The sequence below is a fragment of the Brachyistius frenatus genome, unplaced genomic scaffold (assembly GCF_029030835.1).
Source record: "Brachyistius frenatus isolate BFR_SWC_R1_liver_20210118 unplaced genomic scaffold, ASM2903083v1 Contig_3, whole genome shotgun sequence".
In the NCBI taxonomy this organism is placed as follows: domain Eukaryota; kingdom Metazoa; phylum Chordata; class Actinopteri; family Embiotocidae; genus Brachyistius; species Brachyistius frenatus.
The window spans coordinates 7,866,371-7,892,500 of NW_027210602.1; the positions used below are offsets into that span (position 1 = coordinate 7,866,371).

General features: G+C 40.6%; 1 protein-coding gene across 7 annotated transcripts in view; it reads left to right on the forward strand.

Moving 5' to 3' along the window:
• vav2 (vav 2 guanine nucleotide exchange factor) overlaps nucleotides 1–26,130 on the forward strand; it is a 211,894-nt gene that overhangs the window by 49,433 nt on the left and 136,331 nt on the right. For all 7 annotated transcript variants that reach the window (XM_069705143.1, XM_069705160.1, XM_069705187.1 and 4 more), the window contains exon 2: nucleotides 12,507–12,623. In XM_069705143.1, coding sequence (XP_069561244.1) covers nucleotides 12,507–12,623 — 117 coding nt within the window. The remainder of the gene's footprint in view (nucleotides 1–12,506; nucleotides 12,624–26,130) is intronic.

A 26,130-nucleotide genomic window follows, 5' to 3' on the forward strand; every position in this document is an offset into this window, starting at 1 on the left:
GACTTTTTGGACTAATCCCTTCCTACTAGTAGCATTTATGAAGACTGTTCAAAAATCAACCTGTTGATGTTTTAATTCTTTACCTGCTACGCTTTTTCCGGCATCGTCAGATAAGTAAATACAGACTAAAGAATATGGAAGCTTTCACACCTACCTTGTTTGAACCCAACCTTTGGACCTTTTAGTTTGGTCTGAACTGAAGTAGCAGGTGTGAAAGGTGCCTCGGACCAAATAATTCAAATTTAGTTTGACCAAAAGAGGAGGTCTCAGTCCAGATCAGGGATGAGCCATGGTTTAGTTTGTTTTCAGTGTAAATTCACTGTTTGGGTAGCTCAGACTTTCTGACCAATTACAGAAAATGAGGAAGGTTATCATCACCTGTTGTACATATAGAGAAGAAAAAGAACCAGAAGGAGTAGTACAAATTAGCCTGCTAACACATTGGGAGAGAAGGAGTGTTTAATAACAATATGATAATAACAATGGAGAAACATAATTTATTTTCTGAAAGAGAAATAAGTCCTGGTAGTGATGTCTTAAGGCAAAAGAATGAATCTATTTATTATTTTTTTCTTCATTCAAACTAAAGGCTACCGACCGAATTGACAACTCACTGAAGTCAGATGCATGCTGTCTGCAAACCAATCAATGTCGAGTAAAGGGTGATGACGAGAGGAGAGATGTCAGGTAAAGTTCTTTAGTGCGCTCACAACATTTCAATGTGATACCAAAAGTAAGTGGATCAAATATATAAAATGTAACAAAAACATGAGCCTTTGTTCAGACTTTCAAATATGAAAACGCACTAATAACCGAAAACAGAAAGACTGAAGACTAAGGAAAGCAACCAATAATTCAGAGCATTAAAATGACTAAAATACACTTGTTAATCAAATAGTAATTTCAGCTGTAGCAGGAATACAACAGTTTGAATTTTTGAAATATAAAGTTAATACAAAAATACTCCAGTAAATTAAGTATTATTAAGCACTTTGTTACCTTCCAACCCTGTGAGTATACATAAGGTATTAGTGAAGTAACATAGAATAGATGCAAGTGGAAGAATCATCTTGGCTTACGTTGGCACACGTCAGTTTGCATGTGTATCCAGGAACTCGTTACACAATTATGACTTGTAGTAAAATCACAGGACTGATGTGTCTGATTTTTGTTTTCAGTGAAAGTGTGATTTGGTTTGTAGCTGCAGAACTATCCGCCTTTTTGATTGAGCCATGTAAGATGAATTTTAAATGTTAAGTGAGTGCTAACGTAAATCGATACAGATTTAAATTCCTCGTTAGTTTTTCCACCGCATGTGTATGAGCCTCGTGTGAACGCAGGTCGGCCAAAGATTATTTAAAACTCTGACACTTAATGAGGTGCGAATGTGGCCACACTCAGTCAAGTTATGATCGTTTTATCTTTAACTTGTGTGTATGGTCTGAGAATTTGTTTTGTATGGAGGGAAGTAACAGGTAATGGATCTTGTGGGGGATCTAAATCACCACAATGAGTCTTTACGTTTGTGAGGGAAACTCACCAGGGAAAAAGATAGCTGCAGTCTTCCTCTCCCTGGTCTCGTGTCATAAATTACCTGGCCATTGATCCATGGGTGTCTGGGATTCTCGGCGGGCCTCCTTCTCACATTCATCAAGACTTAAAGTCTGCTGCCAAGCCTGAGTGGAAATGCCTCAAACACACACACATTCCTCTCCTGAGTCACCGTAGCATGGCCTGTTGCTTAGATACAGCACAGATTTGTATTTATATGATGAGTGGGTAGAACCTGGAGGACTGCAGTATGCACCAAGATGTTTCAGCAACTTGACCTGTGTTAGGTTTCTGGTTTTATTTTGTGAGGACGCTTTTCATGCATTTAAAACGGTTCGAACAACAGCTGCTGAAAGAAAAACAAAACACGCTGAGCTCACCTCTCTGTCTCCTGCCTGCTTCTTTGAGACCATGGAGGCAATAACAGACAGGACAGGTACCAGGACATCCAGGCATATGGTGATATTTATTATAGACTGTTGTGAAAACCAGCTGCCTCTATTTGACAGTGCAAATGGAGATGGGGGCGGTCATGCAAAGGCTGAATCCTCTCTTGCACAAAATACAAAAATAGAAGCAGAAATCATGCATGTCGTTTTTATCACTTGTGTGTGTGTGGGGGGGGGGAGGGGGGAGAGGAAGATTTATGAATTATTTCTGGTCCACAAGGACGGGAAAGAAAGAAGAAAAGGTCGACAGAAATTGAAAAATCAGGTCGGGTAGAATTAAGATGATAGTAGCGAATGCTTTTTTGTTGCCTTTGTCTTTTACTCATCCCCGTCAATCTAATATTCACATTCACTCTTCATTTCCTCCACAGTAGAGCAGGTTTACAGGACAGATGTGTTCAGCTTTGAAGTTGACATCATAATCAAGATGGGTCATGTCAAGGGGGCAGTAGCTTTAGTTTATTTCGGTGTAGTTATTTAACCCTAATGCACTGAGAAGTTGAGCAGACCAATTGTATTCAATAAACAAACAGTCAAGACATGTTTAACTCTGTGACTGAACGGTCTTGTTTGAGATGATCAGAGCCAAAATCGCAATAGAATAATATTACAGATCCAACATTGAGCTCTGTAGATCTTATTTCTAAGAGTCTTGAATGAATAAATTAACAAAGGAACCATGACCGTACTTTTGTCTCTTATTATTATTAACCAAATTATCTCTAAAAGTCCACATTTGATGTCATTATGAAATATTCACAACCCTGGAGAAATTGGACTTGCCAATTACTTTATAAAAAAGCCTAAAGCTGGCCATGCTACCGACTCTGTCAGACTCACAATGCTAATGCTAACATGTCAGCGGCGGCACAGGACATGAATGTGTATATATGATTTGTCCTGAGGGTGATATGAATGTATGTTTGAGGTCATCCCAAATCCACCCAACTGTTGTTAAGACAAATCAGTAACTGAGGTGTTTAGGGTTCATCCTCTGGGAGCCACAAACGTCTGCACAATGTTTTGCACCAATCCACTCAATAGATGTTTCGATATTTTGAAGAATAAGTGAAAACTTTGACCAACCAGTGGCACAGGGGGAAAAAGGTCAGGGAATCACCAAAGTTATTAAGATTCATCCTCAGGAGGACATGAATATGTGTACAAAATGTAATGGCAATACAAAATAAGTAAATACGTGATTGGGGTTCATCCTCTGAGAACCATTAATGTCGGTACAAAATTTGGTGCCAATCCACCCTGGTGATGTCAAGATATTTAAAAATAATAAATGAACACTTTGACCAACCAGTGGCACTGGGGAAAAGTCAGAGAAGTCCTTCATCCTCTGGACACCATGGATGTCTACAACATTTCACGCCAATTCATCGTGTAGTTGTCAACACACTGTATATCAGTCTGGGCCAAAGGTGTTGACCGTCCAACTGCCTGTCAGCGTGTCACTGTTTCTTTATGTTACTACAAGTCGTCATCTATAGAATTAGTTTTGAAACAAAATCTAAAACGATTAAAATGATACATGATAAACTGTAAATACGACGTCCTAGCATGTTCAAACATCCCCACAAGTCCTAAAAGCAGCCTCCTTTCCTCCTTCTGACCATTATCCGTGAGAGCAGAGTCTTTGTTCCTGACTGTGATCATTTCCGCGTCAGTAGAGAGAGGAAAGCGCAGTACCTTGAAGACATGCAGCTTCTCTTTCTCTCCTATACAAAACCTTTTCTCTCCCAGGAAGGGCTTTCCTTTTTTAGTCAACTTCAGGTTCACTGCCTCTTTATTCTCACGAATGACCTAATGCGTTCATGTGGCGAGAATGTTACTGATGGCATGTTACACCAGTGCGACTAATGCGCTGCTCCTCATGCTGTGTGCTTCTGATCTCAGGCCTGCCCTACACGGCTGCTTGTGTTTTTATGAGCAGCCAGTGTTAAGGTGAAGGTGGAATAGATTTAATTATGGAGACGTGCTCTACAGTCTTGGTGACTTTTTCCCCACCAGAGTCTATACTCTGAGCTGAATTATCTCCTTTTGTAATGGAGATTAACCTCGCTGAAAAAAACCCAAAACGTACTTAGCCTATTTAACTTCCATATTTTAACATGAGCCACGTGGGCCTCACTAACGAAGCAGTTCTGCCTCGACTGCTAAGGGATGTTCGAGATTTAAAACTGTGGTCAATCCTTGCCCGCTTACAGGCTTTTAGGGGTAATGGGATAAGATTAACACATTTGCATACTATTGCAATGCATTATTCATGCCGTGTCCTCCACTAATTTGCAGGAGCACGGCCTTTCTCCTTTACTGACTTTAACATCTGGGTGACCTGGAAGCAGGGCAAAGGAGCCCCAGTGCTCATCGATTCCCTCTGAATGTCACCTGGCAGAAAGCTATTATTTATTAAAACATAAAGTTATACGCGTTCTTTTACATTATTTACCTGCTTTTGCCAAACATCACATGTTTGACACTCTGGCAACTCTCAGGAACAATTGTCTGGTGTAAAATATTCATCAAAGCCGATATTGATTCCAAATGAGCGAAATCAAAGATCACAGACGAAGAAGTCTTCGCTCTTGAAGAACATCCGGATTGATTTGTTTTGCGTGTTTCAAACAGAATAGATACAATGTGGCAGATTGACAGAAATGAGGGCTTAATCTGACTTTGTTCCTGGTTACACCTGTTGACATGTGGAACATAAAAATTAAAGCTCAAAGACTACAAGTTGATCCAATTTCACGTTCCACATTATGTCTGACTAATACTCTAATAAAGGTAACCAGCAATGTATTATCTTTGTAATTATTTTAGCTATTAATTAAAAATGTCTGGGGAAAAAAATATAACGTGCAAGATTCACATTAAAATTGCCACAAATATTGAAAAGAGCTGCAAAATTTTCATAAATTATTAACAATCAGCTAAAAATAGCAACATGCATGTTTGAAAAAAAGCAGTAGAATTTTCAGTTTGCTACCCAACCATATTTTTGTTTTGGTAAATATCTCAACAGTAATAGAAAAAAAAAGAACATTACTCTGGGTGTTTTCTACAATGTGAACCGGGCAATGTTATTCCACTGCTGTTTTGGTGTTCTATTTATTAAAATGAAATTAATTAAAGCCTCATTTAGACTCTTAAGATGACTTGAGTTACATTTTCAATGATTTAGGCTGTGATGGTGGTGAGACAGGTTGTTTTTACGGTTTTGGTTGTAGACACTGCCATGCATTGCCTGTGGGTTATCTTCATGTCAAAGCTGTTTTGTTTTTTTTAATTATAAAGACAGAAAAGAGCCGTGGATGTGTTGTGTTTTCCAGTTGTCTGTGTGTCTGTACATACTTATGTCTGTCCCCATCACGGTCGAGAATATAACATGGTCGTGATATCTTTGGACCATTTTGAGGGGATTTCTTAAAATTTGGCACAGAAGTTCACTTGGAGTCAAGGAGGAACTGATTAGAATTTTTGTGTTCAAAGGTCACGCTGATCTCACAAAACCTGTTCCTGGCTATAACTCAGGAATTCATACACTACTTATGACAACATTTTACACAAATGTCTAATAGGATAAAATGATGGAGTGATGATATTGCATATCATAATGTTCTGCAAAAAGAATCAGCGTTTTAAATGTGTAGCTTATTTGCAGCAAAATCTATATTTGGAGCATTGTTTACTGTTATAAATGTAACTTTGTGTTCAATTAGAATCAGCTGTAATGGCTAAATTCCTGAAAAGATTTCACTACATACAGTATATTATGAGTCTGGACAGACGCAGATGTAAATTATAGTGTGGCAGTTTAGTAAAGGCATACAACCACAAAGGTTTTGTGGCTGTTGAAGAGGTGTGGAGACTGAATGAGGTATTACTATTATAATGGACATCTTCTGCAGAGTGAGGTATATTTGAAAAGGGTGCTGATCACTACCAGGCGTACGTCTCTCCTTAGCTGGCAGCACTCATCTCTCTGGCTGTGGCATCATTAACTGAGTTTACGAGAGCCATCATCACCTTTACCTGCCCGTGTGGTGTGTACTTCTTTATATGTGTGTGTGTGTGTCTCGTGAGACTGTTGGAAACGGCTCAGCCAGCCTCTCTTGTGGTCGTGTGAGCTGCTTCTTTCGGTTCTCTCACCTGCTGAGGGCTCTCTTCCTGTTGTTGTGAAGGTGTGGAATGCCCTTAGACACAACATGAGGGTGTGTGTGTGTGTGTGTGTGTGTGTGTGTGTGTGTGTGTGTGTGTGTGTGTGTGTGTGTGTGTGTGTGTGTGTGTGTGTGTGTGTGTGTGTGAAATAATATTTGTCTGCCTCACAGTTCCCAGACAGGCATCTGTCTCTTTCATTGACTCCAATTCTCTGACTGGATGTCTGAGTATCTGATCATCTCTCTGACTCACCTCAGTGTGCCAGTTATAAAAAACCCTCTCCTCTCCTCTCCTCTCCTCTCCTCTCCTCTCCTCTCCTCTCCTCTCCTCTCCTCTCCTCTCCTCTCCTCTCCTCTCCTCTCCTCTCCTCTCCTCTCCTCTCCTCTCCTCTCTCTCTCCTCTCCTCTCCTCTCCTCTCCTCTCCTCTCCTCTCCTCTCCTCTCCTCTCCTCTCCTCTCCTCTCCTCTCCTCTCCTCTATTGGCTTTAATTGTTCTACTTGCTAATTATGTCTCTTCCTTAAAAGTCACGTCTCCTGAGAGAATGAATCTGGAATGGACAACAATGATGTTCTTTTCCACTTGTGATTATTTAATAACTGGTATTAAATTAAAACTAACTGTTTATTTCCCGAGATAATATGAAAGTAATATCATTGCCATGTGGAAATAAGGGGAAGCTGAGCCAAATGCATCATATTGTATTTGGAGTCCTATCTGCAAACCACGCCTTAATACTTGTGAATCATGTCCGAACTCATAAAATTGTTTTGTTTGACCAGCTTTCTGCATTTCTTTTTGTGTCCACCTGTCCTGCACCTGTGATATCTGCTTACACGGCCCGGCTTCTAAGAATAATAAACAACCTTTTTTATTTTTTGGTGCTAGAGTGGATTAACTGGAGACACATCCTTTCTAAACTGTCTGCTGCTGTGATTAGCTGTTTATCTGTCAATCAACCAGTCCTTTACTCTAGCTGCATTCCCAATCACATACTTTTTATTTAAAAAAATTTGTTCGTACTGCAGCTACCTTTACAAAGCATTTACTGTTGCATGCTGTATTTGGGACATCCTACTTAGTAAAAAAAAAATGCTTCTCGAACTCGGGCCCTCTTGGTTATACCCGTTGTGATCCGTAACACAATCTTTTAAGTAAAAGGAAAAAGGATGCGATTTGGAACGAGTGCTACTGTTCTTTTTAATGCCTCTTATTTTTTTTTCCTTTGGCGAATTGCAACTGGGCGGAGTATTAGCAAGAGACTTGTTGGCGAAAGTCGATGTGACGTGTCTCCTGCTGTGCAGAGGATTGCTGTGTTTGTGGGTCAGAACAGCCAGAGAAGCACGTTTCCCTGTATACTGCAGAATAACCAGATGCAGTAGGACATCCTGGTATTTTTGGCATACTGCAAGTCACATACTATGTATTGATTTGATTTTAAAAAAATTTTTATTAATATGTTTTGTATTGGGACATACTGAAGTTTTTCTGGCCTACTGAATAGGGTGGTGCTATGTGTATTGGAACACACAGCCTATGCCTGAACCCTCCCTCAACCTAACAACCAATCACATGTTTGCCTTTTTTTTTTTTTTTTTTTTTTTGCCAGGCTTTTGCCTTTTACCATTCACTTCCTAAACCAGTTGTTCTCTCCGTGTTTACCCCTCACTGTCACATTATATTGTTTGTGTTAAACGTGATTTTGAGGTTGATCATGTTTTTACTTTTTAAAAATGTTTTTTTTTTTTTTTACTTCAGCGGAGTTTTGGTCGCCTTCACTGATGTCACTGACTGCTTCTTCATTTGAACTGAACAGACACTCATTTAAAAAACAAAAACAAAAAAACAACCTTTGCATCATATCCACATTCCACCTCATAGGTTGTGCTCTCTCTCGGCGTTCCCCTCCTCATTCCCCCTCTTCCCCAACACCAAAGACTTACGGTTTTGGCAAAACAAGCCACCTCTCCTTCTTTTTCCTCCTCTCCCTCCTCTCCCTCCTTCCCTGATCCTACGTCTCCCCACACTTTCCCTGCATCCCATTTTTTATTTTATTTGCTGTTGTTCAGGTTTTAGGAGGAAGCTCTAATTTGTATCCCCTTAGATGTGAGCATGTAGGAGTGTGCCGATAAGGATCACTCTCCCACAGGAATAATGCATTATTCTCTGTGTGATGTAGCGTGATGATATGGTAGAAGAGCTTGTCAGGGATGTGATGGCTCTTTGTTACCTGACTCCTTCCTCTTTGCTGCTCCTCTCCTTCCTGCTTCCTCCTCTCTCTCTGCGCTCTCTCCTCTCTACCTACCTTCCCGACAACAAGTCTGCTTCTTTTAAGAGTTGTTTGCTCTTTGTCAAAAGCAGGAACTGTTGCTTCAGTGGAGGTTTGCTGCCATAGCACAACTGAGATCACCATTTAACTTCCTCATTTCTCCCTTTTCCTCATTCGTCTTCTCTTTTTCCCCAAACTTCACGTCTTTCTTTTTCTGTGGTATAATGATAAAAAGGCCTGATTTAGTCATATTTACAGTGAGCCTTGACTCTGATGAATACTGCCTTTGTTTTTAAGTCTGAACACCCTGTGAAGCACACTTTTTGGAGCATGCATAGTGGGTTAACACAATAGTAGCTTCAAGTGGCAAACACTCAAAGCATGTGGTAAACACACACAGGCAGGCCTTTTTTAAACACGTTTTTTTCCGCTTTGTGTGGGAAGATATTTACATAAAATACGACGTGTACTTTCACCTCAGCTGGATGATTTTTTTTTTTTTTTTTTTTTTTTTTTCTTGTCATGTGAAAGGAGTGTGTTGCAGACTTAAAGGAGCCTTAAAGGCATCAGGTGCTCAGAACAGGACTAGTAATTGCCAAAAAGGACAGACATCTGAACGCTGTCTTCACTTGCAATCACCTTTTATTGCAACGTTTCAGTCATAAAACCACATGTGGGAGTGAGTTTCGTTGTTGGAAATGGCAATCACAAAATTCTGGAGAAATGACAGATTAAAAATACAGCTCAACCCATGAATCGGTCGACTATAATCTATAGGCTGATATTGGCCTATCACAGATGTATCGTATCAGCATATGTTTGCTGATATGCACTGGTATAAAAACTTGTTTTTGCAGAACTCAATGTAGTAAAATATGCGTTTGATAAATTAGAAATTGTTGTAGTTGTGGGTTATTTTTTTCTCAAAATATATATAATTATTTATAAATATAAATTTTAATTAAAGTTTACTGTTTCAGTGCACTAGTGTGAGTGTGGAAAACACCCTGTTAAATATTCCACCATCATCATTTTTAAAAACACATTTAAAGGACCATTACAAAAATGTGTGTTTATGTATTACTGTATTTGCAGTATATATATTAAGAATATTGTCCAAATATCAAGATGTTATTAAAAAAGAACTGCTGTTGCTTTGCAAGTTAAATCTATTTGATTGAAATGTTTGACGTTGAGCAGCAGCTTGTTTTAATGTCATAGTAGGAATTTTCTGTCAGAAACTAACGATCAATGCTAATCACAGAGGTCCAGAAAAATAATGGTGATGTTGTTTAGTCAGTTAATTAATGGCCAGAAAGAAAACGTCAACAACAAAAAGTCTTCGTGGAAGTGTTAACTGCTTGATGTGTGAATGTGAAAATTCCTTTCACCTTTAAATTTGATCTACATCGCAGTCAGTTTGATATGATTTATGTGTTGTTATTGTGTGCGCAACATGCACTCACCATGCTGTGAAAAATGGAGGACTTTGTGTGTCTGGCCCAGAATGTGTTGCAGACAACAGTAAGGCAATTCCAGATTGATTGTGCTGAGGGCAGCCTCAGCCTAAGGAGATGACCATCTTCTGTTTATTCCCCGGTGCACTCACACTCCCCACTCCACAAGAAATGGTGTATTATTATTTTTTTTTTCTAATTTAGATCATAGCATCTCTCCCTACCCCCACCCCGCCTCTCTTATCTCCAAACATACATTAGAATGTCAGACGCATCTTTCCCTCCTCCTGATCCATATCCCTCTCTTCGTCTCGTCTCCAAACCACTCCAGCAAATGTTACCTTTTCATATCTGGGGCTGGAAAAATACGCTTTTTTTCCCCCCTCATAGCACGTGAGGATCTGCAGAAACGATAACCTTCGCCGCTGAACTGCAAATGTCACGTTGGCTAGCCAACCAATTGCATTTCTTTTCACTGGCGGGTGGGATTGTCTTATGGGGTTCACACCCGTGACACTGTGACTGAGCACATGTGCACACATGAATGAGAATGAGTCAGCAAGGTGTGGGCAGGAAAGGCCGACTGAAATATCATAAAATACCAGGACTCCATATCAGATGAAACTGGGCTCTTTATCAGAAACGTTACTGGAGTGGTAACAAAGGCTTGATTTTGTGTGTGTTCTTTCAAAGTGTAAAAGCTAATTAGTAGACGAGGCTGATACGGATGATGTCTCCCGTGGTCAATTGTAGCAACGGGAAACAATATGGCTCCTCAGGCTGCAGTACGGTGTAAATGAGAACAATGTGCCTTTCTCAATGCCCAGGAAATGAGGATGTTCTGCAGCATAATACTTTACCTGTAAACCCACTGGTACCTTGAAGGCAAACTAACATTAACCCGTCGTGAAGTGGGACTTGCAAGGCCGCTGGCTGTTTCACTAGTTTAATGCAACAACGAGGAAGCATGTTGTTAAAGCTTTCAGCACAATCAAGGCAATCAAGGGTTTTGTTCCACATAGACTCTCTCGCTAAAATCTCTTTTGTGTCTTCACTCTGCTTCCACGGCCATCGGTTCATATCACTCGCACACGGGGAATTGAAAGGGCATATCTGAGCAGCATCTGGATTTGCATGTGAAGTAATGTGTTCTTCACACGCAGAGAAAGATGGGAGATGGGAGGCAGTTATGCTTATCATTAATATTTCAATACTGCAGTTATTGGTCTGCGCCCCAGCCCTCAAGGTTTGTCTGTGTGATAGCATATTTTAGGAACTGAGGCCGTCAATATTCGCAGCAGGAGAGTATCATGCTGTTTATTGTGAGCTTTCTTTTGCCTGCTGCAGGTTCGGACTCTACACTACCCCCATATGGGCCTTCAGCTTCCAGTTTACATGTGCTTTGTTTTTGCAGCAGTGTTTCAAAAAGCGGGTATTTGCTGTGTTTATTACGACTGGTATATCAACTGGGGCAGTTTGTCAGTCAAGCTCTGGTTTATAGATTTTTTTTGGGGGGTCAAACAATATAATTATTGATGTTGGTTTAAACATGGATACATGACAAATAAAGGTGATTTGTCACAAAGCGTAATGAAAGTAGTGTTAAAAGTAGAGAGGATGCTTTCACGCCTACCTTGTTTGGTCAGGACCTTCGGACTTTTCGGTGTGTTACGAACCTAAACAGTAGGTGTAAAAGGTGCTGGATCAACCGAACACTGACGTCAGACGCACGGCTGTCTACAAGCCAATGAATGTCTAGTAAAGTGACATACAGACCACGTAAGAGATGATGATGGGATGTTGTCTTCGGTGTGTTTGAAAAATGACAATGTTTAGCCAAAGCTAACTGGCTCAAATACATGCAATGTAACAAAAATGGGAGGGTCGGTCCTTACTCCGGACATTCAGGAGTAAAAAAGCCCTAAGAAAGGGAATGCTTATTTTTGTGATTGTATGAGCAGTAAATTCATCTGGTGCCAGGATGTTGAAACAGGCACTTACTGCTTAGCAGCCTCTTACCTTCTGTGTCACTTTCTGTAATTACCCTGAAGTGATCTGCTCTTGTTCCTTCTCATGCATACCTGACTTTAATGATTTGTAATCCTTCCCTGAATGCCTGAACTTCAGAATTTTTTCTCAGAGGGGTTTCCGTGGTCGCTGTTTGGCAGATTTGTAATATTTCCGAATGAGGTCAGGTTCTCGAGCAAACGGACCACCTATACCCAGGGGCAGATCTTCGCCGGTGGGCTTGTCTTAGGATGCCTCGTCTGCTCTCTGATGTCAGGAGACAGTCTCCTCCACGCCTCTCCTTATCTGGATCAGAGAGGCAGCCCATCACCCTCACAGGCGGCAATCATCCTGTTCACCTTCTGGTGCTGAATAAGCTCTTATACACCAGGAAGGGATGAATTGGAGAGGCTGGCCATCATCAACCGGGAAATTAAAAATTTACAAGAATGCTTGTGGCATTGATAGGAAATATTAAACAGACTTGTGGACAAATATTCTGCTTGTTTAATCATGCTGTTACAACGTTGGAATGAATCCAACATGTTAGATGAATCAGAGTGTATATTTATGTTCTTCTGTCTCTTTTCTTTCTCTCTTTTGCAGTTCCTGTGTTTAAAGAACATCCGGACGTTTCTCAAGGTGTGTCACGACAAGTTTGGCCTCCGTAACAGTGAGCTGTTTGACCCCTTTGACCTCTTTGATGTCCGAGACTTCGGCAAGGTGAGTTAAACATTAGACACGTGGATGGATGTTCTACTTTTTAGTCTTTGAAATGCTTAGCGCTTGAACTGACACCGTAATCAGCTCAGAAACAGCGCTGCCCACAGGCTACAGTCTGACTAGACAGGGTACTTAGAGACATGATGCTGCTTGTGTTCCTGGTAATATCATTTAGTGCTATGTCACATTCACCAGATGGTATTTTTATGACTAGATGTTGTTAGACAAGCTGACTTTTTAGAGTTAAGAACTCTGAACTTTTTTGACACTGAAATACATTGTACATGGTCATTGATATGAAAAGTATTTGAGGTGCTGTTTGATGGGAACGTCTGCTTACTTGTTTTACCCTCATTACAATGTAGCTTGTGTGTATGGAATAATAAGCGCATGTGTGAGTGCATCTACAGGAAAGCACAGCATGCCTATGTGCTTTGCATGAGTTTAAAGGCAGTTCATTGTCAAATCCGTCAGCCCCATCAACTGTCAGAAGGAAGTTGAGCGCTCAAATTAGCATTTGGTGTTCACACTTCAGGGTCAGCAACCTCATCTCCATGTCACTGGAGTTAAATTGAACTATTCCAGTGTGAATGTGTGTGTTGGCTCAGCAGTAAAGGTGGCTGACTCATTTGCACATCATATCAACTTTATGGAGAGTTTATATGGGCTATTCAAGGATATTTTTGTATTTATTAAATAGGTAGTCATAAGGCCACAGCTCACAAAGGTCTTTCTAAAACTTTATCTTTGGGGAGATGAGGGACACAGAATTTGAATGGGTTGTGTTCAGAGCCTTTCTTGGAGAAGTGGCTGCTAAGGTCATCAGTGCCTGTGTTGGTGCTTTTTATATACTATTGAAAGGAAAAAAAACTTTAAGGTGGTTAAGCATCTAATCAGGATTACTTTGGGATGTGGGGCACATCTGGACTGTACCGACATATAGATCCAGAAAACTCAGGCGGGTTTATACATTCCACCTGGCCCGGGAACGCCTTGGGATGCTCCCAGCTGGTGGATGTATCCCGGGATAACATCTGGTGACTTTCCTCTGCTTTCTGTCTGTGTGATCCAGACATGGATAGGTGGTGGAAAATGGATGGGTGGAAATAGGTCTCTGGGTTAATGGTTGTACATGTTGGCGATGTAATTTACAGTAAGTAGGTAAACACAATCATATGAAACTGAAGCAAAACACTGAAAAAGAGGTCACAGGGTTGTGACATGTTTTTTTTTTTTTTTTTTTCAATGTGTGTGGAAAAGGAGCTGCTATAGAGGAAGGGGGAAGGGATTGGCTTATAATCCATGACCCTGTTGGGCTTCTGAAAATGAATTGTTTCTCTTCACTTTCAAATCCCCTTGACTGCATTGTGTGCGGCTATAGACAGCGGGGTGGGGTGTAGGTGTGTGTGTGTGTGTGTGTGTGGGGGGGGGGGGGTCGACTTGTTTCTAAGCTAAAAGGCTGTTGAAACAAGCAGCAAGGATAGTATGATGTCATGAAATTGATGATGACAGCTGATGCCGTTGTGTCAGGACTGGTGCGTTGGGAATGTTAATACTGTAGTTTTTCATTTGATTGAAAATGTAGTATTTTTACTAAGGCTTGGATATTACTGTGTAGAGGTGAGATGTGAATAAACTGTATTATATCTCCGGTGATCGATTACAATAAGGATGTATTTGCGGAAAGTAATTTATTCATTTATAAAACATATCTAATCCAATGCCACACAACCAGTCTTCCCGCTAAGAAGAAGGTCTAAAGAACGAATGAGAAAAAATAAAGAAAGAAGGAGAGTGAGAAGAAAAAGGAGACAAGGACTCTTTTGACAGTTTGTAGATAAACCACAAGACGATGTCTGAGAGTCAATGAGCTTGCAGTGAATGGTATTAAAATCCAACACCAGTCAGAATCAATCACACGGGCCCTCCATATGTCAATTTAGAAATTGCTTTTGTATGGTCTCAGTGGTGGCGGGCTTGTCTCACCATTGATTTTCCATTAAGGCCAAACATCACATTATAATATATTGAATTGAGTAGATCCCTACTAATGTGGTATACATTTAAATAGCGAGAATGCCTCATAAACGGAAGATAAATGGGCCTGTTTTATTCTTGCAGTTTGTGTCTTCAGTCCTGTTCCTTTGCAGCTCATCACTGGATGTGCTATTTTGTCACTTTGACACAAACGTTTCTTTGTTTGCGCATCCGATAGCAAAGAATGGTAGTTATAACTTCCGTCATATATATATAGCAGTGCAGTATCATTCATATCTTCTTTCCATATCATTCTTCTTTTACTCCTTTGTTTTCACATTACATAAAGGAGAAAAACCGTCACAACACACACGGATCAATATTAGTTTCTATGTACAACTGACAAAATAAATCTATTGATCGGACTCTGGATCTAAATATTTCTGTTTCTTTTCTTTAGTCCAGGCTAAACGTTCAACATTAAGCTTCTTACGTTTTCAGCTTTACCATTCATTGTATAAATAGTAGAGAGTGGTACTGTGTACACTCATGTTGGATGCAACTTGTTTGATTTATCCTTCAAAGACACCTCATCTGGCAGCGTTTGCTTCATTGCATCCAAAAGTTTTCTTCACTTGGACTGTAATTTGAATTCTGAAATTTCTGGTGACAGCGTGACAGTACACAAAGGCGGTTTTACCAGTTTAAAAATCACTTGAATAACACAACATTTATTTTATCCAATATGTTTCTGTTATTTAGTCATATATGAACACCAGAAAATCTGGTCTCTGAATTGGTGTTGTTTCTTCAAATATTTACTGCTTGTGACAAAGTAAAAGGAAAAAAAAGGAAAGGAAATATTTTTTACGAAAAGAAATGGTGGAGCACCCAGTATGTACCTTGTAGCACTCCTGTACATTTAAAAACAAATGGTGTGTTTGCAAACATGCAGCCTGAACTGTAAGTTAGAATAAGTGAAAGCTATGAGATGAGAGTGGAATTAAAACAGAGAGCTATCGGGAGAGGAAGGAATGGAGGATTTAAAAAATAAATAAATTTGGATAGCAGCTACTTCTGTAAACATGAATCAGCCCCTATCCACCCTTCATACCTCCACAGTGGCTACCAGGGGGTCAAGAGTTCATCTCCCCTGGCCTGTGGTCGCCATCTCTTCCTCTAATGATGCCTTTTCCCAGGTCGCAGGCAAAAGGAGGCTGGGGACAATGGGGCCCAATGCTGATAAAAAGTAATTGCGCCTTCAAAACCTCCCCCCACTACCCTTTCCATTGGGGCTAGTATTGAAACAGATGGAGCGCACAACCCCACTCGATGTCCTCTACTGATTTTTATTTTCATTACTTAACTCATTTCATCTACCTTATGCCACATACGGTGTTAGCTTCAGCTCCCCTGTGTAGCTCTGCTTCGCTGGAGTAAACTGAATGGAAGGTTTCATGCACATATCACCACACTTCTCTTATTCACGCCCTAACCCATCCCCCTTCATTAGAAATTCATTATGACATCATTAAACCAATGAAATACAGCTTATTACAGTAGACCCCAGAGAACGCTTTTATTTAAACACTTCCCTCTATCCGAACCCAGCCGCCTCGTTTCCTTTCTCCCAACCTATTTTAATTAGCCACCAAAGGAACATTGCTGTCACTTAAATGAACATGGCAATCAGTTTATTTGGCTGTTGCCATGATTAGCATAATTAGCCTGCACCTGTTAACCATCTATCAACAGTTTGGTAATTTTCCATCTGTGACTGGAGAGCAGTGAAGGAAGGAAGCTTTCTGACAGATTTGCCATCTTCATTATAGGGAATAGCATCATTTGTTTGAAATACAGATGGAGTGCCTCGCATCAGTTTCTATCTCACCCGAACAGCCTTGGAGTCATGACTGACTCACTTGTGAAGTGCCAAAGTGATGCTCATTGACTTGATAGTCCAATGTCAAGGTGAATGATTTTCATTGGTGGGCTGCGTTTGAATGGGAATTGTTTATAAGGAACGCCTATCACTTTGCAGAGGGAATTCAGGTGATGGGAGGCACATTTTCCAACAAGCTCACAGTAATGATTTGCATATGTATTTATTAACTTTTACACTTCATAGTAAATGTAGTCCTCCGAAAAAAATAAGAGAGCAACAAGGTCGTTTCCCAAAGCGTCAAATACTGATGTTTTGTTGCAGCCAGGTTGTGTTTTAGAAATACACACAAGGTGTCTTGTATGAACCTCAAGGTTATGGTTTAAAAAAAAAAAAAAAAAAAAAAAATCATGGTTTAGGTTAAAATACACAACTTAACGTAAGTAACATTGTGTTTGTTACTACATAAGTTACTATGTTTCATCAGTTAGATATTTCTTTGCGTAAGTAACTTTTTTTTACCTAAAATAAATTCTCTTTGACTTGAACACCAGTTTCCTTGGTGAAAGTCCTGTGTCTGTTCCATTCAACAACCCCCAGCCACTTTCATATGCGGACATCATTTTGACTCTGTCACATGACGTCCTCCGACCCAGGTGGCGATGGTGCCCATATTTTATGCATTTCTCTCTGGCGCCAACGGCTTTGACAAAACGTCAGTATTGGACATCCTGGGAAAGAGAACAGTCTGCAGAAACTGAAGTTGTAGTTTGTGCTTGATTCTGACTGCATTTTTCCTGTATGAAATCACATATTTTACAATAAGACATCCCAGAAATTTGGTTTGCATCGCAGCCAATAATCAATCTTATTTCATACACGGAATACACCTTCAAACAGATGGAGAGCAGCAACATGAAGGAAACTCAGCACAAACACATCCCCTGATTCAATTTGTACCAACTGCTCTTTTCCTTCCAGCAGCTTTTCTTTCCTTTTCACTTCTCCCATCCATCTCATCCTCTTCCTCACAGTCCTCCTTTCCCCACTCATTCATCTCGCACCACTCTCACTGTGAGTGTGTTGTGATAAGACTAAGCCAGCGGCGGGGCGAGCCACTATTGTGTCGGGACGGCGTGATTGCCATTGGTCGGCGGTGTTTGATTACCCTCTTTGCTGCCCTGAATTCCGCACACGCTGAACTCTGCTCCTTTCATTTCCTTTCTGTGCTTTGTGGCTGAAAATAGCTAGTTGCTTAGCATCCACGCCCAGTGCTACTAACATCTGGAACGTGCCTCAACCACCGGCGACCCGCCTGGCAGAATGCTATTTACTGAAGTATGTTTTAACCTCAGTCCCACACGACCGGCACGGCCTCGTGCTCATTTGTTGCCAAAATATGAACACCCTCAAGCATGTAAAACACGTTAAACTTTCATCAAGCTCTTTGTTGTTGTTTGTTGGTTTTTAATGTGTTTACAGGCTTGTGGCATGTCATAGGAAGTCATGCCAAACTGTATGTTGTTATTTTTCAGATACTGCAAGTTGGCTAATCAGAAGTAGCTTCGTTTGGCATATTAGTGGTACTATAGTTCTTCTAGTCTTTCTGGAACTTGTTAATTCGAGTCCAAGAGTTTGCTGCTACACCTAAAGCCTGTGTTGTACCAAAAAAGTTTTGGCAAATCTACACCATGAAAAGTTATTTCATATTAGTCGTTCATGGAGCATGTTTGTTCTGTAACCACAGATAACAATCAACTGGGTCCTTTTTCACAGAAGGAATTTGTGGATGTTCATTCCTTGTTTGACGATGGATTATATGAGAATCCAATGTCCATTCACTGTGTGAGACAGAAGACATGCAGGGTGTGTTGGTGTTGGTATTGACTCACACGACTGTAGAAAAGGTAGTGATCCTTCCCTGTCAGACTCAGGCTGGAGAAAGTGCAGTAAGTGATGGAGGGAGGTTTAAGGGTCAAGCAGCCAGGGTCAGCCGCTCAGTTGAATGTGTCCTCTGCCATTAGTGACCATGTCCTCAGCAGCAGTACTTCACTGTCAAGCCCCAAGAGCATTTTTTTTTTTTTTTTTTTTTGAAGCTATGGTTCTCTTTTACCTTGTGCTTGTGAAGGGAGTAAGTGCTTTGAGATTAATTGCACAATGCTGCGTGTTTAGATTTGTTAGTGGGTGTCGGTTCAAGATATTTGAACCCTTGTATTAATTTAAATATGATGAAGGTAAAATGAGCAAAAAACGAATAAATCTCTGACTTCAGTGTGTGTCACATCAAATGCTTTAGTTGTGTTCATTTAAAACCACAGTAGCCTATTTTCTTTGCTCATCCACTAATATTTACTACAATTTTATAAATATTTATCAAAGTATTGTTCAGTGTAAACCTCAAACCATCCATGACATAACATTTTCGGAAGTTGAGTTTGTTTGTGAATTTTTACTTGCACTTTACCTTTAAAGCCACTTCACTTAAGAGATTCCCACAACACTTCATCACCAGAAATAAAGAACACCTCTGCTAACATTAGAAGGGATTATTACTGATCATAGGTAATGCATCAGTAATGCGATGCAGAAATGTTTCCTTACATTGTGATATCTCTACTTTTGCTTACATTAAAGATCAAAGTTCCTCTTTTACTGCAGCCTAAAATTACACCAGAGCTCCCCTAAGAGATAATTTATCTCCTTAACCTCTGAAAATACTCCCTCCTGCCCCGGTTGACAGTTTTGAGGCTGCTTCTCACCTCCCTGTGTCCTCTTACTTTACTGACTGTCCATCAGGACCCCCCCCCCCCTCCCAAATGCAAGTTTTTACATAAAGCTTCCAAGACACAATCAATAATTCATTCCAAATGCCACAGTGCTGATGATATTTCTCCTGACATGAATTATAAATAGGAACTTCCTCCCCCTTCCTGTGTTTAGACCCCCTCCAATGCTCCTCTCCCGCAACCTCATTATTCCTGCAGCTTGTTAGCGTGTTAGCTGCGGAAACAGGTGGTTGCTGAGCAATAGGTTGTCGTCCGGGATACGGCTCAGGGATGCCGACTGTGGGAAGGTCAGTTGTGCCGTCGCTAGGTGTCTGAGCTCACACTCGCAGCAACAACAGAAGATGTGATGGAGCGATGGTGGCATCGACTGCCCAAACAGTCCTCAGTGGAGCGTGGTATGCGTGATGGATGAGAAGAAGCTTGTGGTCCAGATGACCTGAAATATGTCTTTTGAGTGAAATCTAAGTGCCATCTGGGGTGCCTCCAGCTGTTTCTTGCTCTATAATTTTTTTTTTTTTTGTCACACACGAATGTCCCACTGTGTGGAGGCACGTTACAGTTAAAACTGGACATGAATTTGTAAAATGACACGCCATCTTAACATTTTGAAAAAAAAACATGTCATAAATCTATGCAGGAATTGCAATGAATAGTAACTCACATCACACTAACTGTCAATCATGCTTCCTTTTTCCATAATTACAAAGTAAAGGTGTCATAACAATGAGATTATGATGTGTGTTCTTGTTAAATGAGATTTTAAGTCATTATTGCCTCACAGAAATTCTACTGTTCACACTGAAGACGCAGCATCTGCCTACATCAGTGGAAACATTTTACTTGGACTAAGTGCTCTGTCTTCATTTATTTTTCTCCCTTCCATTTTATTTTGCAACCATTTCCCCTCTGACAGCATTAGGCAACACTGTGATTTCAATCCATCAGCAGTAAGAGAGAAGAAAAAGCAAAAAGTGATGAGCGATATAAAAAAAAGCATCGCCTGAACTATTAAAGTTCTGTACAGTCTGAGTCCTATTGTGGAAATAATTGGCCTCTTTTGTTTTGGGTGGCAGGGAATCTGACTACGTGCTGCTAGAGAAACTGACAGACTGAGACAATGCAAGTTGGCCCGAGCTCAGTTCTCGGTTTGGCTCTTTGAAGTTCCTCAGCTCTCTGTTGGACTGCGTTGAGTGCCCAAAAGTCTGCTGAGGTGCGATCACAACCCTCTCTCGCCTCTCTTGGATTGTGAGTCATTGGTCACCGGAGGGCGTGTCCCCGTTGTTCGGGTGGCGCCTTTGCAGCGCAGTAGAACCAAAGCCAGGGGATAAATAGGAAGAGCCCCCACAGAGCAAGAGTCTCTGAATTCATTGCAGCCGCTGTGAGCTCTCATTATTTCTCCTCCTCCAATTCCTCCCCCTCCTGAGGCCCCACAGGCGCAGCCGTGATGGACAGGTACATTCACGGAGGAATAACTGGCATGAAAAAAGAAGAAAATCCCAAAAAAGGGAGTCCGTCCTCAATCATTTTAGTCTTCATTGCACAGGGATTACTCACATATGGAGCTGAAAGCCAAACCCACTCAGCTCATAAATCACACTTATTGTGCACAAATTAAAATGTGCTTTTCAGCATGCACTTTTGATCATGTAATAAGGCCGTATTCTCTCTCAAATTGATGATAATTTTCCAAACCTTTGTAAACAGTGTCTCAGTATTTTATTATTTTAGGAGACATTTGACATTCAGAGTGCAGGGTGTCCAGGTAGCTTTGCAGGATCATCAGAAATAAGCAGCTTTTCAAAAACCATGATTAAATCATGAGAGTTACCCAATTGCAGAGTGTGTCACATAACATTATTCCTCTGTATTTGTTTAGAACAGGGCCTCATACCAAAAATAATGAACAAACTAAACAAAAAACAGACAGATTGCAGATATATGGATGTATTTTAGCTGTATTTTGTTGTTGTTGTGCACTGTCATCATTGGTATTAAGTAAGAAGAAGAGAGATATTTGTAGTATTAGTAGGCCCAGACAGAAAATAGAAGCTCTGCCAGTTATTTGCAGCCTACCAGTGTTAATGGACCATGTGTTCAGTGACAGAAGTACCAGGCAGTCATCAGGGTTTGGCTCGGATTCTAACAGCCAAGCTGGAGATCTCTGCTATGTGAACATGAGTGTGATGTTGCACTATGTCAGCAGATAAGACGTATCATTCTGTAAGTCTTTTAGATTAGACTTTAAGTCAGTTAGATTTCCGACATGCAGGTTTCTCTTGATTATTATTATTTTCTATTTAAAATTGTGGTATTCCCTTTGCCAGAATTAGTGCATTTTGTATAGTTTATAGAATGTGTAGGGTGCACAGAATTGGGACAAACTTGCATGTGAATCAGCAGATATCAACTTTATTGAAGTGTTAGGCTGGCTCTGACCTCTCACCTCTGCGGAGAAAATTGTAAATGTTCCCATTGTGGATCTGTAGAGACGCAAATCAAAAACCAAATAAAAACCTGTCTTCTCTACAGGATGTAAAGTGTAGCAGAACAAACACATATAAACACACACACTTAAAAAACAAAGTCGAGACAGTATTAGTACAATGACACAAAGACTCCACAACCTTTATCCGTCCAGCGGGTTCAGTCGAGCACATACAGTAAATGCAGCATTATCACTTGCCACAAAACCAAAAAGTTACTGAGTCAGATATGCACGACTGTAAAAGCGGAAATATCCACACTTCACTCTATCAGACCTTTGACAGCACTGTCTATGGAAGCCATTAAATTTGTCATTGCTTTTTATACGGCCCAGTTCATCAACAGGAACACATCAAAGTGGTGGAGGACACACGCACGCACGCACGCACGCACGCACGCACACACACACACACACACACACACACACACACACACACACACACACACACACACACACACACACACACACACACACACACACACACACACAGTGAAGCCGAGGGCCATAAAGTCTCTGCTGGAGCCAGTGCTCTCTGATTCCTCCTATCAAAGGGCTGTAAAATGGAAATTAGACTGAATGGATGGCATGCCCTTTCATTACCCACGGCACGTATTGTAGAAAGTTGTAGCAACACATTGGTGTGTGATGGCGACAGACTGATATTGGCAAGATGCTCTGGCCCACTTAAATTTTACAGATCCTATTAATCCACCTTCTTCCTTCTGTTCCTCCCCCTCCCTCTGCCAGATTGTTCATCATGTGGTCAAGATGTTCATTTTCTCATTCTTTCCTCCCATGACTCTATCAGATTTCGTGTTCTCACCTATCTCTCACCTCTGGTCCCTCTTGGTTGTTCACAATGATTGTGTTTTTACCTGTGGGTGTAGCTTGTGTCCAGCATGGCACAGGGTAATTCGATACCGCTGATAAAGAGCTAGCAGCCGGGGTCCTTATTGTGTGGTGTTTGGGTAGCTTGCCAGGTGCTATAAACCGCCCCCCCCCCCGCGGCAGCCACTAAACGGATTCCCTCCTCAGCTTCTATTCATTTATTTCTCTGCAGGTGCATCGTAGCAGGTAGCAATGATGCATAGCCCCTTCTGTGGCCAAGGTGGTGGACTGCCTGATGTTGTAGTAAAGGTAAAATGTTCCCCACTTAAGGGAATACTAACCGTATTTTGAGTGTGTACTATGATGGGACAAGAAAAATGTAAGTTCCTTAAAGCAGTGGTTCTCAAATAAGTTCCCCTTAGGGCCATGATTTATAAGGATCTCAAATAAATGGTACTAAATTGTGTGTTCCTTCCAAAAGTTTGCAATTTTTTTTGCTGTTTTGCAGGTGATTTACTGAGTAATTGCGTCATTGAAATCAGGTGCAAATCGCTGTATTTAAATGAAGGGTTTGGAAGTGATTCCAGCCATGAAAAACATAGAATGACTGCAAAAGGAAAAAATAAATCTGATCCCATTAAAATTAAGAAATATAACAAGAATAAAACACTATATAGGAGATTATTAGCAAGAAAGTCAATACTGTGGGAAAAACTAAAAGGCGAAAAAAAAGGTTAATAATAAAACGTCTGCAAATAAAACAGGAGGGACGGTGGATGAGATCCTCCAACAAACACCAATCAACAGGTCCAATTCAATTCAATTCAATTCAATTCAATTCAATTCAATTCAATTCAATTCAATTCAATTCAATTCAATTCAATTCAATTCAATTCAATTTTAATTATATAGCGCCAAATCACAACACAGGTTATTTTATGGCACTTAACACATTAAAGTCCTTACAGCAAGACTTTCCAATATTATAGAGAAACCCAACAATTCAACAATTCCCACATAAGCTGGGAGGGAAAAAAAAACCCTCCTCTTTAAGGGAGAAAAACCTCCAACAGAGGGAAGGAAAAACTCCCTCTTAACAGGAAGAAACCTCCGACAGAACCAGACCAGTTGGGGTGAGAGGAGAGCAGAGAGAGAAAAGGACAGCATAGAGATACAAGAGAAGAACTATTGGTGGAGACGACAAGCGCAGGGCAGAGACATGCAGCTCCATGACGGGACATCTGCAAAAGAAAGAACAGAAACTACGCGAGCGAGGGAACTGAATGGAGAGACAACAGATAATAATAAGAAACTATGGGAGAGAAAAGGATGGTGAGGTATGAGTCAGTTAAAGAGTAGGAGGAAAGAAAAGAAGCTCAGCATGTAACGAGGTCCCCCAGCAGCCTTGGCCTATAACAGAATAACTAAGGGTTGGTTCATTCAGTGCCTCGCGAGTGCTCGTGAACCTTATGGAGCCTATAGCATACCTGTGAATTCTGCGGGACACATTCAGCACCTATGACAGCACACCTGAATAATGGGACTGGGTGGGATATCCAAGCAGCGATACGTTGGAACGGCCCAGAGGCAGGACAATGCTGAGTCGTGAGATGTTTTTTAATTGCTGGTATTGCCTGGCTCCTCCTTGTTGTTGCCAATCATCTTTCAGTTCATTCAATAACACCCAATATTACACATGCATGCTGGCAAACACGCAAAAGGGACGTGTTAAATTGCACATTTGAAAGACGCAATCCTCACTGCACGTCGTTAGTAAATCTGCTTGGATATTTGTTTGCGGGTGGTGTGGCGTTTGCATGGGATTTTACACACGGAAATTTTTAGTAAATCAGGCCCTTAGTCATTAAGGGTCACAAAAAACACTGCAGTAATACACAATACTCTTATGCACTGCTCAAAACAAAACGTGCAACAAAGGTGCAAAAAGGTGCAAAAAGTCAAATAAAATCACAATAAAATAAAAATACTTTATAGTAGGCTATTCTACTATAAGCTTTTCAAACTAATTTAAACTGGTGATACTCATTGAGCTTCAATAATCTAAATTGAACTTTATAAAATAAAAAGACAGACATTTTTTAATGCTAATCCTGTTTACAAATGCTCAAAAGAAAGCTATCTATGGTTGTGATAGTGTTTTGGTAGCAAATGGCTACTGCATACTGCTGTCATGGGAAACTAGATCCTTCAAAATAAAAGCACAGCAGCAGAAGTTCTGTATATGTCAAAAGAAAAAAACAAAACTTTTTTTTACTCTCAACTTTTGATTTTTCATGCACACATCCATGGCCTATTAAACATGACCCTGCGACCCTACCCACCAGTTGAGAACCACTAAAGTAATGACAAATTAATAGATAAATAGGGAAGGGAGATATTATTTCTGCTAGTTTCTTTAAAAATGTAAATGAGAACTATTTATTTACTTACTTATCAAAACACAGTGAGTGAGTGAATGCGTCTGTGTGTGTGTGTGTGCGTGCGTCTGTGTGTGTGTGCGTGTGTGTGTGTGTGTGTGTGTGTGTGTGTGTGTGTGTGTGTGTGTGTGTGTGTGTGTGTGTGTGTGTGTGTGTGTGTGTGTGTGTGTGTGTGTGTGTGTGTGTGTATAGGCCTTGCCCCCCATGCTGTGCTCCGTCTGCCTTGGCTGCAATTACCAGTAGAAAGAGTGCCTGTGTACCTGCTCATCATCCCAGAGCCCAACCCTGGACAAAGCACACACAGCAGCTCCTGCCAGAGACTGCATTATGGAGATTAGGGTGAAAGATTGACAAGGAGGAGGGAGACGGGCTCGATGAGAGCAGCGAGGCTTCGGGGACGGGAAATTAGTTTGCTTCTGGATGCTCCCCCAAGGCTCAAAGAGACGGAGGGAGAAAGACGGAGGGATTAGGAGAGGGAAGGGAAGAGGAAGGTGGAAGAAGACCGGCAGAGAGTGAGGGACAGAAACAGATTAATCTTGTAAAGCTCACTGAGTCCTTGATCACTACTGAAATTATTTGAAAACCAATTAACAACAATTCTGATTATCAGTACATTTTTCTAATACATTTATTAAGCAAATGCTTAATCTTTAGTTTTTGACATCTCAGATGTGAGCATTTGCTGCTGTTGTACATTATTTCAAGTTATGACGTAAAATGTGAAGTTGGGAGGAGAAGGTTATAATTTTTTTGGTATTTTTATTTTTTTACAATAGTTTGACATTTTATGAAAAATCCTCATTGAGAAATCAAAAATAATTATTTGTTCTTCTTTAATATGGCTCCAAAATTAATTATTTAATCCCTTAAAGAGTCAACACCTTTGTGAGACCATTGCAGAACAAACAAACGATTACAAAATTGACACAACTCATCTATAAACAAAAAGGGCAACGATAGCAGACAAAAAATAGGATATGTAAATTAAGCTAAGGTCCAGGAAATCCAATCTAGTAAAGTATTTAGTCCTAAACACATTATTACACCGACAATACACACAAACCGCTGCATCATTTCAAATATGAGGAAATATGTGGAAAATGTGAAATTT